The 16,850-nt window shown below is 37.0% G+C and overlaps 2 protein-coding genes across 3 annotated transcripts; one reads left to right on the top strand and one right to left on the bottom strand.

Moving 5' to 3' along the window:
- Window positions 1-188: 188 nt before the first annotated feature.
- On the top strand, window positions 189-11,368 carry LOC113730948 (wings apart-like protein 2). Of its 2 annotated transcripts, XM_027255953.2 has the most exons (13): window positions 193-1,294; window positions 2,848-2,947; window positions 3,722-4,058; window positions 4,666-4,778; window positions 5,550-5,678; window positions 5,827-5,920; window positions 6,048-6,137; window positions 6,491-7,077; window positions 7,453-7,730; window positions 8,415-8,565; window positions 10,628-10,725; window positions 10,808-10,889; window positions 10,987-11,368. In XM_027255953.2, the coding sequence occupies exons 1-13, from the start codon at window positions 444-446 to the stop codon at window positions 11,068-11,070; spliced, it is 2,994 nt and encodes a 997-aa protein (XP_027111754.2). In that variant the 5' UTR covers window positions 193-443; the 3' UTR covers window positions 11,071-11,368. The 2 variants fall into 2 exon arrangements, with proteins under 2 accessions (XP_071935024.1, XP_027111754.2); XM_072078923.1 differs by lacking the exons at window positions 10,808-10,889; window positions 10,987-11,368 and having other exon boundaries at window positions 189-1,294; window positions 9,146-10,673.
- Window positions 11,369-13,354: 1,986 nt separating this feature from the next.
- LOC113730947 (epoxide hydrolase 2) lies at window positions 13,355-16,104 on the bottom strand. Its single transcript, XM_027255952.2, has 4 exons — window positions 15,648-16,104; window positions 14,364-14,531; window positions 14,049-14,284; window positions 13,355-13,787 (listed from the first exon to the last, which is right to left on the bottom strand). The coding sequence occupies exons 1-4, from the start codon at window positions 15,933-15,935 to the stop codon at window positions 13,541-13,543; spliced, it is 939 nt and encodes a 312-aa protein (XP_027111753.1). The 5' UTR covers window positions 15,936-16,104; the 3' UTR covers window positions 13,355-13,540.
- Window positions 16,105-16,850: the final 746 nt, after the last annotated feature.

Below are 16,850 nucleotides of genomic sequence, written 5' to 3'. Positions count from 1 at the left end.
AGAAAGTAAGAAGGGAAAGCACAGTAGCCGAGCTCTGATCTATCTTGAACAACGGTCACGCCGTTGCCACGCTGCCAACTTCCATTTGCGACTACCCAAACTACCCTCAATTTTTAAAAAATAAAAACGAAAATCTCAACGTCTTTCCTTGAAAATCCAACGGCTCAGATCTCACCACCAACTCATCCTCAAATTCGCATTCCTCATTTTACCCGAAAATTAACGTCTATATTTAATATTCTCCAATCGATTTTTACTGTTACATGCTATTACATTAAACCCTCCTTTCACTTTTGTCTCGCTAGAATTTCAGTTCCTGATCTTCATTTCAAATCTTCAAGAAAATCAAGAGCCCTTGAATTTTTTTTCAGCTCGTCTCAAAAACCCTAATTTCAAAATTGTCAAATTTTCTCCCATGACAAAGTATCGATCTTGGTCAAGAAATGATTGTTAGGACCTACGGCCGTCGGAGCAGAAGCATGGCGACGAGGAACTTTAACGGTGGCGTCTCCGATAAGTCGTTTTCCCAAGAAAGCCCTCCAGATGTTTTCGATTTCACGTTTTCTTCCCAAGGTTCGACCCGCTGGTCTTCGGACCCGTATGGGTTCAGTGATTCGTTGGACCCGTATGGTTTGAATAATATTACGTCGTCGTCGCAGGGGAATGATTTTGAGGATGATGATGAGTTGAGGATTCTGCCGGCGAGGGGTGGTGGTAGTAGGGGAAATGCCGAATATGAAGGGTTTGATGATGGGGCTTTCCGGACCAAGAAGGTGAAGATCGGGGATTCGGAGACCTATAAATTGAATTCGTCGCCAGAGTCGGATGAATTGACGATTTTGTCCTCCAAGAATGGGAGGAATGATGGGGACTTTGGTTATAGTGATTTGGGTTTTGGAAAATCAATGGATTTGGAACCTTATAGCTTGAATTCGTCTCAAGAATCTGATGAATTGGTAATTTTGCCTGTCAAAAAGGGCAAGGAGAATGGTAAATTTGACGGGCTTCTTCAAAAACCCAAGAAAGTGAAGGAAAACGGGGTTATGCAGAAAAAGAAGAATAGGAAGAAGGGGAAAAATAGGGAGGTGGGCTCAGATTCTGTTACGGTTGGCTCTACGGCAACGTTGATGGAGACTCAGGAGTTTGGAGAGATGATGGAGCATGTGGACGAGGTGAATTTTGCATTGGATGGATTGAAGAAGGGGCAGCCCGTGAGGGTCCGAAGAGGGAGTCTTCTTTCTTTGCTGTCAATATGTGGAAGTTCTCAGCAGAGAAGGCTATTGAGGGCTCATGGGTATTTTAACTTTTATCTAAATTCAGTCTCTTTCTTCTTGGTTTGAATTTTAATTTGGTATAGTGTGTTTTGCTATGCTTGACCTTTTAAATCATTTGGATATCCGTAGGAAGGTGTTACAGATATTGCTGTATTGAGTGGACATGCCTGGTGTATTCATGTGTAGAAAGAGATAAATCAAATCATTAATTAATAATATAACACATTATAGTTACGAAATTATTGCAGGTGGTAATCTATATTCTGGTTTTTAACATTTTCTAGGCATCATATGATTTTTGGAGGGCTGTTCAAGTTATGGCTACAGCCTTTTCTAATAGGAGCCAAATTCAATCTCAAGTAACTTCTGAACAGTATTTAGTAGTTGAAGGAAATGTTCTTGGGCTAATTGTGATGTTCCAAGTCTTCTGGACTTCTGCTTATGGATGACTGAAGTTGTATAGCAAATATTGATTCTCTGTGTTGCTACTTATCTATTATCATGGTTTGATCTAAATAACTTAAGGATAAGATTTATGATACCTGTAAAAGCTTATTGAGATTGCTAGGTCTTGTAATTTTGTGACCTGGAAGCACCGAAAGAAGTAACCAGTGATGAACCTTTATTCCTGATACATTAATTATGATGATTTTGTGGTTCTAGGGCATAAAGTTCTGTTCCCACAGTTTTGGTACTCTTGATTTCTTATCTTTTCATTGTTCTTGTAGTTGGAGAAATATTTCAGGCTTGATAACTTATGATAGTCCATTTAATGAAAAATCGAATATGAACTACTTTCCTGTTTTCACAGTGACTATTATTCACAAGATTTTTATAATAGATTATGGCATATCTTCATGAAGCAAAATTCAGAAGACCATGATAAGATGAAAAGAAAAATTACAGAAGCTCATTTTAGTATCTGAATTGGATGTTGGTATCTCAGACTATAGGTTTATTAATTTTCTAATGTAAGTTATAAAGTATTGTGACTGAAATTGCTGGTGAAAGCTTAAATTGGAAGAAAGTATTTCTTGAGTAGTTGGAAAAGGGGATTTGTGGTTGGGGGTTCATTATTTAAAAGATGAGGGTTATTTTTATTGGATCAGCAATAATAGGTTCTACAGTTTATTTGCATAGTTGTATGAATGCATTAGACAATCCTGTCTACAATAATGTACAATGAGCTTTCTTCGCTGCTTATGCTGAAGTTTCCATCACGGCTTACTATTAAAGTCCAGCAATTTTTACAGTTGTGTTAATTCTTAACAAAGAAGACCATGAGTAGAATATGCTATTTGCTCTTGCTTACAAAAAGCTAATAGTGTTGATGAAAAGGTGCAATATACTAAATATTTTGACAATCATTGTTTAACCTTTATTTGGTGACTTATTGAAGAAAAGAATGTATGTGATATTAAGATGACAGGCTGGAATGGTAATGTACGCAAAGCCATGGAAATTAATAATTTCAACATTTATTAATGGAAAACCCTTTTATGATATTCATATTAGACTTTCATCCAACCTCTCTATATCATTTCACAAACTAACTTGCTAAGTATGGTCTCAGGATGGCTAAAACAATTATCGATGCTGTTTTGGGGATCAGCTTTGATGACCCACCAAGCAATCTTGCTGCTGCAGCTCTTTTTTACATTTTAACAAGTGATGTAAGGTTCTGTAACTGTAAACATGTGATTGAATCCTTTGTCTTTATGTATTTGGTTAGTAAATTGTTATTTGGTAAAAGATCTGCCTGATTCAATATGAATATTGGACTTTTGCTGATTCTTGCCTGATTTAAAGATTGAGCTTTTGTTGATTCTTCCTGATTTAAAGATTGGGCTAAAACCTTGTGATGCTACCCTGGCTCACTGCAATCTTTAACCTGCACTTCTTAAGTAGTTTGGATTGCAATAGAACTTCCCACCAGTTATGATAGTATACTACATTATCCTTATATTGCAGGAGAGATGTAATTAGGCCAAAGCGTTTCTTACTTGTGTCGAACATGTTCATATGTGTTCTAGTGCATTGTATTTTTCTAGTTAAGAGGGCCTTATTGGATTATTGTGATCATCATTATTATTGTTGAACGTTGTTGTGATCAAGACCAGTTATTATGGATATGGTCATGTCCAATTAGACCAGTATATTTCCGGCTTATGCAAATAGAGCATCATGATCATTCAGACAAATTACACCAGTATGAAAAAGACTGGAAATTTTGGATTACCTGTGGAGAATTACCACTTGGTCCTTGGATATCTGTCTAGAAGATGTATTAGTTTTTTCTGCCGCTTTCAGAAATTGACTTTAAAGCAAGTTTGCCATAACCTTTATAGTTTTGTTGACTTTTTGCAAAGAATTGGTTAAATATTAATATTAACATACTACTTTTCTTCCCCTGTTGCTAGGTTTGAACTTTCTTCTTTCTATTTCAGGGTCAAGATGACCGTCTTCTAGATTCGCCAATATGCATTAGGTTTTTGTTGAAGTTCTTGAGGCCACTTACATCTGATGCTGCTAATGTCAAAGCTCCGAGTTTTGGTAGCAAGCTTCTGGCGATTCGCATGGACCCTGACGTCTCGCAAATTTCAGCTAAAGGTTCTGAATCTTCTGCTGCAATTATGCAGAAGGTTCAGGAGATTCTTGTCAGTAGCAAGGATTTGAATCCTAGAGATGCAAATGATGACTGCATTGAGTTGCCTGAGTTGAATCCTAAATGGATAAGTCTGCTTACAATGGAAAAAGCTTGTTTTTCTACCATTTCTCTAGAAGGTTCCATCAACACCATCTGCTTCTTAATAGGATATGTTAAAAGGATGCTACTAGTTGATTAGTTAATAGTTTTGATCAACTTAGTAATATCAGCACACTCTTCCTGCAGACGTTAGTTTTCAACTGGATAATAGTTTACTTATTTAACATGAGATAACCAGATAAATTAGTTAGGGATAGAGATGATACCTTTATGAGTACCGAGTTTGGGTTTCTCCCTATTGCATGTTAACATGAGATAGCCAGATAATTAGTTTGGGATATAACTGTTACCTTGAAGGATACTGAGTTTGAGTTCCTCCCTTTAGCACCTCTTCCTCTGTTGATTGAATATATCCCTGTCTAGAAAAGTTTACAGCCTGTCTAATTTCTAGAAACTTACAGCCCATTTAATATACTTAAGGTTATTCCATAACAGAGGTGGTAGCCTTTCTTTCCTTTTTTCATTCTAATCACACCATTGAATAGTTTTATAATTAGCATTCCTATCTTACAGAAGATAGAAACATGTTTGCAGTAGCTGTTTCCAAGAAGATTGTAAATTTAGTTGGGTTGTCATAATTGTTGATTGCTTTAGAAGACTAATTATTTTTCCTTCGATATTCAGATGCTTCAGGCAGAGTGCGGAGAACTGGGGGGAATTTCAAGGAAAAATTACGAGAGCTTGGAGGACTTAATGCGGTCTTTGAAGTTGCAAGGAATTGCCATAGTGTAATGGAGGTGTGAACCTGTATGATAGTTGTTTTGTTTATGTTGCTTGTAATGTGGAATGAAGTTGGCCTCATTTAGAGAATTTGTTTGGAGAGATGATAAGGCTCTTGTTTGCCGAGTGTTTTAGTGATGATAATTTATTCGCCTGCATTTGATGTAAAATTCTATAGCTCACTTTTTAGTACTTGATTATGCACTTCATCCCTCTGGTGTATGATACTACTAATTGTCATCGGTGTCATTGTTTTGATCTAGTAATCACACCAAATTTTGGTTGACGAGATCGATATAATTGTGTTTTAACTTTCTAGAGGCACTCTGAAATTCCATTATGGAAGTAAAAGTCACTTAAAAATTTTACTGCCGATTTAATGGTGGAGTCTCCAAATGATAAAAAACCAAGGAAGCTGTGGAGTTTGTATAAGGAACTTAAAAGGAATCTTTTTTTCTTTTTTCCCTGAACTTTCTTGAACCTGCTGGCCCCACATCACTGTGCATAGTGTCTCTCCCTTGGAATTCAGTTAGTCTTGGGTTTATGGTGCACTCCTTTGCAGTGTATGTGAGAGACCGGGAATAGCTTTTATTATAGGTGATGTGAACAGTAGATGATTCTGCAACAGGATAAGGTCTGTTGCCGCAGCTGCTGCACGTGGTTGTTAGGAAGTATTGTCAGTGTTCATGTTCATTTCTGACTAGTTGACATCCTTTTTTGCTATATTTAGTTTTTGACTTTAAGATCTACTCATATTGTTATCTAAAGATACATCCCTTTCTTTTCAGGGTTGGTTACAGAGGAATCGATCTTCAGTGTTGGACTCAAAAGATAAGGAAGGTCTTGAGAGTCTGGTGATGCTTTTAAAATGTTTGAAAATCATGGAAAATGCCACATTTCTCAGCAAGGATAATCAGGTATAAGAAAGATGGAATTTTCTGTGTCATTGCATGCTGAAAATCAATATTTGCATCTTATCCTTTGTTCTTGTGACACACAAAATGATTCTTAGAATGAACTTGTTTGAGTTATCAATGGTCAGTATGCTGGTGTTTTCCATTGCAGAGCCATTTGCTTGGAATGAAAGGGAACTTTGACAGCCAGAGTGCCCCTCGGTCTTTCACAAAGCTCATCCTTGGTGTTGTTAAAATTCTCTCAGGTATGTATGCTGAGTGATCTGACCATTGAACAACTTCGTTATCATTTTGTGCACTTCTATTCTAGTATTAAGCCTAACACTGTTGATTTCATATTTGCTTGTTCGCACTAATTTTCTCCATGTGTAGGCATTGCTTTGCTTAGAAGTTCGTTGGGCTCTGAGGAAGGAAAAACTTGCAACCATTCAAATGAAACTAGTCATGCTTCTGAGTTCAAAGGTAGCCTTTGTTAATATTACCACATGAGAGCATACAATAAACATGATGGTCAATTTGATGGTAGCACTTCATATGTACTTTTAAGTGTTCCCAAGTCCGACATTTAGGTGCTCCGTACTTGTAGGATCGCAAGTAAACATATACCGATTTTCATATGAGGAAAAGGTTCATGGTATCCATGTCATGAGTTACATTTTATTGTGATAAACTGATGAAGATTTATTGATTGTTGGTGGTCTCTGATTTTTGCATAATATGCTTAAAACTGCAAACCTAGTGGATAATATCAATCTGGAAAACGTGAATTGAGTTTACTTTGGCTTTTTAACCATTTTCAGCATTTGTATATGCAGTGGAGGACAACGGGAGTTTGTCTATCAGTTGTTCTAGAAGGCGTACTATGGAAGGGACCTCATCTTTGAAAAACCTCAGTATATCACATGACAGTCAATCATTTTCTTGTCACCCATTGTCTTCGAAATCCCATTCAGGAGCTTCAACCATGTCTGATACCGACCCTTGGTTGAAAATGAGGATTGATTCTTCCATGTCTGGGCAATGTAGTGGAACATCTGGAGATTTTACTAATGGGACTATATCGAAAGGTTTTGGAGTGAGTTTTGGTAGAGGTAATGATCACAAGGTCTCAAACGCCACCAAGTTCGAACCTATGGAGGACAGCCAGGACCCTTTCGCTTTTGATGAGGATGACTTTGAACCATCTAAATGGGACTTATTATCTGGGAGGGAAAAAGTATCTCAAGTTCACAATAGCAGGGCTAAGCCTTATCAGCCTGAAAATGAAAGTCAATCTCTTCTATTGTTGGGCCAAGAAGATTCTCATCTGGATAATCAACATTCCTCTGAGGTATCTTGTTCATCTGGTGTTACAGATGAAAAGTCCAACCTTCTGGCAGATTGTCTTCTTTCATCTGTAAAGGTAGTTTGTTCACTTTCTCATTTATTGTTTCTTTTTCATAAACAGTTAGAGAAAGTAAGATCTGAAACCTTTTATGGTAACTTTGGGGTTGTTGATTAGATTTGATAACTGTATGCTCCCATGTTTACAGTAATCAAAGAAGCATTTTACATCACTCAGGAATAAGACACCTATCCTTGCATTTTTTTCATTCTTTTTGTGTTTTTTGAAAGTTGTCCTTCTGTGATTATGTTGCGATTTCATTTATATACCTGCCATTATTTAGAGAACTCTTTTTCTGGGTATTTAATGTTGCTTATAAGTTTCTGACAGTCAATCCATATGGTCCCTGTCAATGGTTTATGTTTGATTCTAATTTATGTTATCATTTGGCAGGTCCTGATGAACTTAACAAATGACAACCCTATGGGCTGTCAGCAAATTGCAGCCTGTGGAGGACTGGAAATTATGTCTACATTGATTGCTAGCCATTTTCCAAACTTTCGTACTTACCTTCCTTGCTCTGGCAGTTCAAGAGAAAATGGTGTGTCATCAAGATCAAGTGCAGTAGTTGACCACCAAAATGACAGACATCTAACTGATGAAGAGCTAGATCTGCTAGTTGCCATTCTGGGATTACTAGTGAACTTGGTAGAGAAGGATGGCCTTAATAGGTGTGTGGTTTCATTCTTGGTTCTAGTCACCTTTCTTGTTGCTAAGTTCTTCAAACTGTACTTTCACAGATAAGAAGTGCCCTTTCTTTAATATGCTTTTAACTTTTCAAAGAATACTAGAAGCTTTTTTCGAGATTAAATTGGTACTCCATGTAAAGAGTTCTTAACTTGAGGTTTCCAATGGAAAGACTTAGATCAACATGGTTGTTGATCTAATGCTGCTTATTATGGTAATGATAGACAATCCATCTTCTTGTCTGTATTCCTTCATCCTGATAATTAATGATGCAAGTATAGCAGATATTGTCTAACATTACTTTTCTTCTCATCTTACCCTCACTCTATCCATTCTGGTGACATAAACCATTGGAAATTTATGTAATTATAATAAGACAAAGAAATAGACTAGCTGCTTTCTATTCCTCTGTGGTTCATCAGAAAACCACATCAGAGCGAAATATGCCCCCGTGCTTGATTTCTTTCTTGGTATTGGATTTTTGGTTCGATTGCATATTAGCTTTGAGTAATGTCACATCTATTGCGTATTTTGACTTCTTTGCCTTGCTATTCCTCTTCTGGTCTCCAACTTGACCATCTTCACTTCGAATGATTTGAGAGTATATCTTCGCTCACAGATATTGATATTCTTCACATGGATTAATTCTGTTTATTTTTCCAATGTAGATCACGCCTTGCTGCAACTCGAGTTTCACTGCCTAATTTGGAAGGTTTAGAAAAAGAAAGTTCTACAGACCTAATTCCACTGCTGTGTTCAATTTTCTTGGCCAACCAAGGGGCGGGTGAGGCTGCAGGTGAAGGAAGACAACTGTCATGGGTGAGTAAACTTGTATCATTCTACTATTAGTTTCACCATTGCTTTCAATGGTTGCTCTATGCATTAGATGTTTGGAGCTGAAGCAAAGCAACTTCAATCTGTGTCCCTTAAATTGAAAGAATCAACTTTGTAAGCTTTGATAGCTATGGTTGTAATTAAATTTCTGAGAGTTTTTGGGCTTTAGATTTTATTGAGAAGAAGATCAGTTTGGATGTTTGTTTTTGGTGGTGTTTTTAGATTTTTTTTTTTAAAAAAATACTGTAGCAGTTTTTTGGCTAAATGCATATGCAAGAGAAAAAGGTGGTTGAACGACGTGTTTGGGGTTCTCTAAAAAGTTTTTCTTTGAAAACAGCTCCTCTTGAGTGGGCTCAAGTCTCTGCAAGTTTTTAGCCTTCTAAGATAGCTTGAACTAGAGTATGGTATGTTTGTCTTGCAGCAAGTTGTGGCACATCTCCCCCCCCCCCTCTCTCTCTCTCTCTCTCTGGGTGCAGCAGGGTGGTGGAGGGTGTATTGGAAGCTTTTGTCATGATAATTTTGAGTACAGGACTGAAAGTTAGCATTTGGTGTCTGTAATTGCAAGATATGGCCACTGTTGCTGCAGCCACAAGTGTGTGGCAAGACTATTTGGAAACACAAGATTGAAGATGATGCCGACCAATAAGTTTAGGAAAGCATTCTGTTTCCTTATTTTTTGGTTTAAGCTGCCAACAATGAGTATATAAACTTTTGTTCCTCACATTAAGTGGCACAAGAATTCTGATAGAATATGTCTTTTGGTTCCTAACTTTATTTTTAACTTATGAAGTATAGACTCTGTTTCATGATTTGGACGGTGCACACTTCTCGGTTGCTAAGTTGAAGAGAACGTAATTTGAATAATTGAATTTAGGAGATGACAAGTACACTTTTAAGTGCCTCCTGCAAATTGACTTGGCCAATATTCCATCATAAAAGGAATTGAAAGGGAAACTGGATTATTGGAAGTCAGCATACTTGATTGTACTTGAGAAATCAACATAGTTCTTTTAAGCACTTATTTGAAGCTTTTATCTTGCATATATTGCTGAGTTCAACGTGATAAGCAGCTTTATATAATCTTGTTTCAGGATTTGTATTCCAAATAAATTTTGACTCTTACTGGAACTCAACATATTTGAATACACTACAGAAATTAAAGTTGTTCTTTTAACTTTTAATCTCTTATCTGAAGCTTTACTCTTGCATATATAGCTGAGCTTGATTTGATGAGCAAATTTGTGTAATCTTGTTTCATGATATGTACTCCTGATAAATATCAGCTTTTGACTATTAGATTCATATAGAAAGTTAAAATGTTTTTATGACTAGAATATGCATCATCAACACATCACAATGTTTATGGGCACAAGAGACGTCAATCAGAGAAAAGAAACGGGATGTTGGAACTAAATATGTAGGATATCTACTGGATTTAATTTGGTTGGTGTCACTCCTTTGTACAAGCCCCTTCTATAACTGAGCTTAATGTTTTAGTCTTGATTGTTGACCAAGTCGATTTCTCTGCGGGGAAAACAGCTTTGACTGGTTAGATGCAGAAGACAATGTGGCAATGAGAGAAATAATAAGTTTGATAGTGAAGGAGAGTGACACCAAAATCTTACTGAAAGAACTTTTTGGAGTTTCAGTCTGCATCATGCATGACCAGCCTCGTGCTGTCCGTATGCTTTCCTGCTTCCGGCATTACTGATATGTCTCAATATGAAGAAGAGTTGGTGAATGAATTTTGGTGGTATAATTGCTGGTTTTCTTGGAGCAATTATAATACTACGGTGTTGCTTTTTCTTTAATGATAACTTTTCAAGGAAGTGTTTCGGCAATATAGGTACAAAGTTGATCCTCAATGAAATTACGGTCAAACATTAGTTGAATTCTAGAGGAGCCAGATGTGGTATTGGAGTTTTCATATGCTATTATAGTTGCTTCCTTGTGTCGATAGCGGCTACATATTTCATGATCTGAAAGCAGGTGCATAATGAATTTTATTTATACAAAATCTAAACAAAGATTTTTTATTGATCTGCAGGATGATGAAGATGCTCTATTGCAGGAAGAAAAAGAAGCTGAGAAAATGATTCTAGAAGCTTATGCAGCTCTTCTTCTTGCATTTCTTTCCACTGAAAGGTTGGTATCCTTTCTGGAAATGTTACTTGCAGGATAGCTTTTTCTTCATGCTTTCTCACAACACGCCTCTTTTGACTCTCAGTAGGAGGATACGCGGTACGATTGCTGAATGTCTTCCTGATCACAACCTTGCAGTACTTGTCCCTGTGTTGGAGAGATTTGTGGTACGCCATTTTTAGTGAAATTCAAGGAATTGATTTGCCTTAAATTTGACTGGCCAAATTGTATAGGTTATCAGCATAATTGTTTTTGTTCCTCCAGGAATTTCATTTGTCACTGGACATGATCTCGCCAGAAACTCATTCAACAGTGCTGGAAGTAATTGAATCTTGTAGGATCCCTTGAGATTCCGGAAGGTTCACATCTGTATAGTTTTAGTCTTCCCTCAGCTCTAGCGATTGTATACATGTACTTGGAGATCAGATTGATGGGCTCTTTACTTACTAGTCATAGGCATAGATGTAGGGTGAGCTGACTACTTAAGCTTGTACCATTTTTTTTTCCCCATTCTATTTTTGGTACAATTTTTGTCTTCATTTTTTTTTTCTATGGTCCCTCCACCATTTGTGGTGTATACAAAATGGATAGACACACAGCTTTCTCCTGTTGGCTTGGCGGCTATCTGCAGTCTCATTCTTTGTAATGGCTTTTCTCTCTGTCCCCCCTGAATTGTCTCTCTCTCTCTCTCTCTCTCTCTCTCACACACACACACACACACGCACGCACTGGCACTCGCACAAAAGTTTTTTCTGTTTCTGCTTTTCGGGGTTGTTTGCCAACGCTTTTGTCAATATTGATGTTAACTGGTATTAACGGATTATTGTAGGTCGAAGGATTCTTTTGTACTATTACTTTTCCGGTCAAATGTTTTTTGGCTTATTTAGTTGTAATGCTTCGTCTTTGCAGTGGATGAATTGGAAAGCCAATGACAATGGAAAAAATAGCAAAAAGGTACAGCTGAAGCACTAAATGAAACACCTTATCGGACAATTCACAAAACTGGTAGATTGAAATCGACTTTGTTTATGAGACACTTTTTGTAGGCCGACACGATACGGGCAAATTAAATTGTAAAGGAAAAGCAGAGCAACATTGCAAAGAGAAAGGGAAAAGCAGTCTTCATTGAGGATCAAATCCAAAGCTTAACAAAGGGTTGGTTATTACTCATAACATAATGGTTGATCCAAGCTTTCGCCTCATAATTGGAACCTTTACTACATATATATCACTGTCGTTTTACTCAAAAAGGAATCCAGAATGTGCTTCCATATGACGGACGACATAATTGCTAAGCATGCTAATATCTATCTTTTCTACCTTGAATTTTGTTCCACGTTCGTAGGGTTTTGCTTTTCGATATTGAAGAACAACGCAACTTCGAGGACCTTTCTTTGGCCTTCTTCGATCAGCCATCCTACAGAAAATCCAAGGTTTAAGATTCATTGCCAGAGCTACCAATGCACCCCCTTCCCATTCATTTTCACAGACATATACATAACACATACCAGTGGCCAATTCATATGAGTGCCGGCTTTTGCATGAAGCTGCACCTAATCCTGCATGTACAGAACTACCAATGATTCTACTAACTTATTTCAAAAGCTGAACCTTTACAATGTGGAGTTAGCCAGAACAATCTGGAAAGACAAATTTTTGCACCATGAAGGGTTGATGATATTATAGATAGCACTCAGGAAAATTAATGCTCCTGAGAAATTTCCCAGGCTAAGAACAAAAAGAACGACTGAAAAGATGTTGATAAACTTTAAAATTTGCCATACCGGGTGTCATTTTTCGTACTGAGCCGGGAAACAATTCAACATCACGGTGATCAATTTAATTCAGTATGGATTTGTAATCTTGGTCACGTAGAAATTGTAATCTATCTTGCCACCAAACGAGTCAAGGTCCATATTGTGACAATCCCCTCAGCCAAGATGTTCTTCCACAGGACTAATGACCCCCCATGAGACTTGACAATTATTAATGATTTCTTGCGATATACAATTTTTTTTATATAAGATATTGAAGGTGAAAGAAGGAAAAATTAACGTATAAGCAAAAAGTTGACGTGTAAGCCGAAGAATAAAAGGATACCAAAAGTTTCGTGTTTCAGGAAATTCCCAAGACGTGGAAATATCAGGCCATTGTTAGGCTCAGTCATCAACTATTTTTACTCCTCAGGCAACTGTTTTTGCATCAAAGCGTCTAAATTCAGCTTCTGCTCTGCCCGCTTCCTGAAGATACCCAGCTCCCTAAAACTAGTGTTTGACTATATTTACGGCACTGAGACCATCTGATGGCGCCAAAAGCACCATATCTCTAGAAACCCATGCAAGAAAACATGAAGTTGTTGCCCATTGACTTCCATGGACTCGTGCTCTATTCCAATCATTTCAGTTTTTCTCGCGTAATTGTCCGGCCAGGGAAAGGGTTTTTGTTGATGGGTTTCTCTGACTCAACTTCAGTTAGTGATGGGAAGATTTCAGTATTCTACATTCCATCTCCATTCAATAGTTTATAACATGAAGCACATCAGCGATTTGTATTTTCGAGTTGGAATATGTCACGTGATGTTCACCGCTTATCCACTATGCAAGTTGATTTTCGTAGCTCATAATTCCGCTAATGCTAAAGACCGAAACTTGAGAAATAGAAGTGATGGTTGTGTTCACAGAATCATAAACATAGATGCCGGAGCTGAAACTACAGATATGTGATTAGTCATCAGCCTGATAATACCTCTGAAAATCAATTTAAGAAGAACTTCAAGTACATCCGAAGAGCCATCTTATAATAGTGTATGGGATCAGGATTAACCATGGCTGCTGAGGAAGCTAAGCAGAAGTTGATTCACCTCATCAGGGAATTGCTCCTGCACAAAATGGCTTCCTTCCGGGATATACTTTATCTCCAAATCTGGTACAAAATCTTTTATTCTACCACTCCTTATGTAGTCTTCAGTTTCGGGGAATTTAAACACATAGTCCTTCTCACCCATGATGAACAACGCTGGAACTTCAATTTTTGGATCTTGCAGATTCGAACTTCCTCCAGTGGCCCTGAAATCAAGTATACATTCATGACAATATTGTTTAATCAGAAAAGCTACTGCTCAGCTGAAAATTTGCTTCTCCATCAGTACAACCAAAGTCTTCAAGAAAATATGTAATTTAGGTGAACTTAAATTTCTTGCATTTACTTGTGGAAGCAATAGTAAAATTCTATTGCATAAAATGAGCTCATTAATTACGTGTTGCAATGAAAGATAGAAAATTGAGAACACCACTGGCCTCAAATGTAGATTAAGAGGAGTCCAGTACCTGTAAGGAACTTGTAATGCAGTTTCAAAACCAGATTTCTCATACAGGGCTCCATAGGTTGCAAAATCTTCCTCTGTCATCCAAGAAGGAAGAGGAGTGGATGGTTCCACCAGGTCCATGATCTCTTGGTTTTCATTAGCTATTGGCATTTCACTCCTGGAAAACATAATGTAGATGTTTCTTACAACCGTTTTTGAATCAAAGCGTCCAAAATCAGCTTCAGCTCTCCCAGGCTCCTGCAAGTCAAAGAGAAGAATTAATACTAGAAGCAGCTATAGTGATCGTCCTGAATAACCGGACAAGCAAAGTGCATACTTTCCATCTTGTTACGTAAAATCCTTCCGGGAGAAGCTTATAATGTGGAGGAGGCCCTGGTGGCCTGAATGGCACGCCTAATGTTGCTATAGCTGTGACCCTCTCTTTGTGCAAAATAGCAAAGTAATAAACTACACTGGCTCCAAAATCTTTTCCAACGAGAAAAACCTGCAAAAAGAGCTTTGCAGTCAGACACGCAAAAGCTGTATGTTCTGATGTGGATAACAAATCATTAACATAAGAAAATGAATAATGTTCAATTTATTTACTTTGTGCAGCTATGTGCAAAGCAGGACATAATGATTTCACGGAATTGAGGAAATTGCACTTACTTTTTAACGTAACCTAAGAACCTCAAAATTTAGTACTGTACAGGAAAAATAGTTTAGTAGGATTTAGATAGCATCTTTGTGAGATATCATTTAACATTTGACGCCTGATGATGGACGAGTTCTGGAAAATTCTTTCCATATGGCACAAACCATCCAACAAAGAGAAGGAATGTAATACTCTAGAAGCAAAGTTATGAGGCAAATTCAGTAGAAAAAAAAAACAACAGCATTCATCACTCGTCCTGAGAATATGTCAATCAAGAACTCTAATATTCATTTGGTGAAGATGCAAATTGAAAAAGATAGGAAGTCCAGAATTTGAGCTACACCAAGCCCCATGATTTTAGCTACATCAGATCCCATGATTTGGGCTACATCAAATGACTAATCACTAAATGCCATTACAGATGTTACAATCAAGGTAAAAATCTTAAAATTCCATAATAAGTACTTTAATCTGAATGGTGCCTCCCCATACTTTATTATGCCCCTCTCATGAGATCCTCAAGGTGTCTATAATATGGATGGAAGAAGTTGCTGCTGTGCTCATCACGAATTTGATACTATGCATGAACTCATTCTGCCCAGGATGTCAGACAAGCCAAGAGAGGGAGGCAGGACTAATAGTTGGTGGAAATCATTCAACTATACATAATGAAGCCAAGAACATAGAAACTGTTGTTTGACCTGATGCTAAAACTTGTTGCAACTTGTAAGGTGATGACCCTAATGAATCATGACGGCAACACTATAACTATCTTGGATGGTCACGGGATTAACGTCCCAAGCTGATCAACAGTCAACAGACAGAGTCTTGTGTTTTTAGGGGTCATGCCTGAAAACTTGAGAATTTTATAGCTACAACTCACGGCAAGCAATTACCAGAAGCCCAAAATAGAAATTTAGCATTAACCCGAAAATAGAAGAGGCAAGATTACAGCAAGGAATATACCTTGGGGATACTCAGAGCATCAAGGAGAGCAAGGACGTCTGTGATAAAGTCAGCAAAATTGGCCTTCTGGGGTTCTGGCGGAGGGTCGGATAATCCATAACCTCTGTAATCAGGTGCAATGGCTCTGTAACCAGCCTTGGCCACAGCAATCATCTGGTGGCGCCAGGAGTACCATATCTCAGGGAATCCGTGAAGGAACAGAACAACTGATGGCCCACTTCCAATCTCAGCTACGTGAAGCTTTACACCATCGTCAACTTGTATGAACTTGTGTTGGATTTGATCCATTTCTGAAGATCCCAAAACGATGCAGAGAGGAACTAAAGAAACTTGTTTGATACTGTACTTCCAATTCTAAGGTTGCTTTCTTGTAAAGTTTTTGAGTTCCTGTCTGCTGCTTAGGTGGGAATAATTCAACTTTGGTGAGCTGAGCTGAATTGTCAGTTTGTCACCTACTTTGAAGTTTGGTTGCAAAGATAATATTAAATAGGGATAATCTCGAAAACCTCCTTTGAGGTTTCTAACAGTTTCAGTTGGCACCCTCAGACTTTAAAAAATCTTACTTGTCTCCTTTATTTTAGTTTTTTTTTAGTTTCATTTACAATCCAATTTAAAATATAATATTAAAAAATCCATTTTGGAAGAGTAAATTTAGTATCATTCCAAATTTGTCCTTTTGTTGTCTTACTTTTTATTACCAAAACTGTGAACATATTGATAACAAATGAAAAATAAGAATAAAAGTATGAAGGTTTATTCTAATTGGATAAAATATAGTATTTTTTTAAATATCAAAAAGTTAATATTTGAAATTTTATTGATGTTTTTGCAAGTTAGATAGAAAATATCTTCTCTTGAGTTAATCTAAGAAGTTTTATAATTTTTTTACATATTTTTGAATTTTCCAATTTTTTTAAATCAATGGCTTGAAAAGAAAAAAGATACTTATATATGAACTTATTTATATTGTTTTTAGGCTAGTGCAAAAAGGTATTCTTATGGTTGTACATTATGGCAAGTTAGTTTTAAGAGCATTGTAAATCATTTATAATTTTAAGTAATTTAACATTTCTTGTTCAAACCAATGACATCAAAACTATTAAAGAGTTTTTCGATCTTATTATCAACTTTTGAATTTTTATTAAAGAACTATATTGATCAATTAACAAAAATTAAGAGATAAATTTAGTGTGTTATAATAAT

This window comes from Coffea arabica, chromosome 2e (assembly GCF_036785885.1).
Source record: "Coffea arabica cultivar ET-39 chromosome 2e, Coffea Arabica ET-39 HiFi, whole genome shotgun sequence".
Lineage (NCBI taxonomy): Eukaryota > Viridiplantae > Streptophyta > Magnoliopsida > Gentianales > Rubiaceae > Coffea > Coffea arabica.
The sequence above is the reverse complement of the archived record's forward strand: the minus strand, read 5'-3'. Positions and strand labels throughout refer to the sequence as shown.

Excerpts from the sequence above, each read along its gene's own strand:
- LOC113730948 (XM_027255953.2), top strand. The coding sequence starts at position 444 with ATGATTGTTAGGACCTACGGCCGTCGGAGCAGAAGCATGGCGACGAGG. Across the intron at positions 4,779-5,549 it reads ATTGCCATAGTGTAATGGAG|GGTTGGTTACAGAGGAATCG; the intron begins GTGTGAACCTGT and ends CTTTCTTTTCAG. Across the intron at positions 10,890-10,986 it reads CTGTGTTGGAGAGATTTGTG|GAATTTCATTTGTCACTGGA; the intron begins GTACGCCATTTT and ends TTGTTCCTCCAG.
- LOC113730947 (XM_027255952.2), bottom strand. The coding sequence starts at position 15,935 with ATGGATCAAATCCAACACAAGTTCATACAAGTTGACGATGGTGTAAAG. Across the intron at positions 14,532-15,647 it reads ATGCTCTGAGTATCCCCAAG|GTTTTTCTCGTTGGAAAAGA; the intron begins GTATATTCCTTG and ends CTCTTTTTGCAG. Across the intron at positions 14,285-14,363 it reads TTTACGTAACAAGATGGAAA|GAGCCTGGGAGAGCTGAAGC; the intron begins GTATGCACTTTG and ends TTTGACTTGCAG.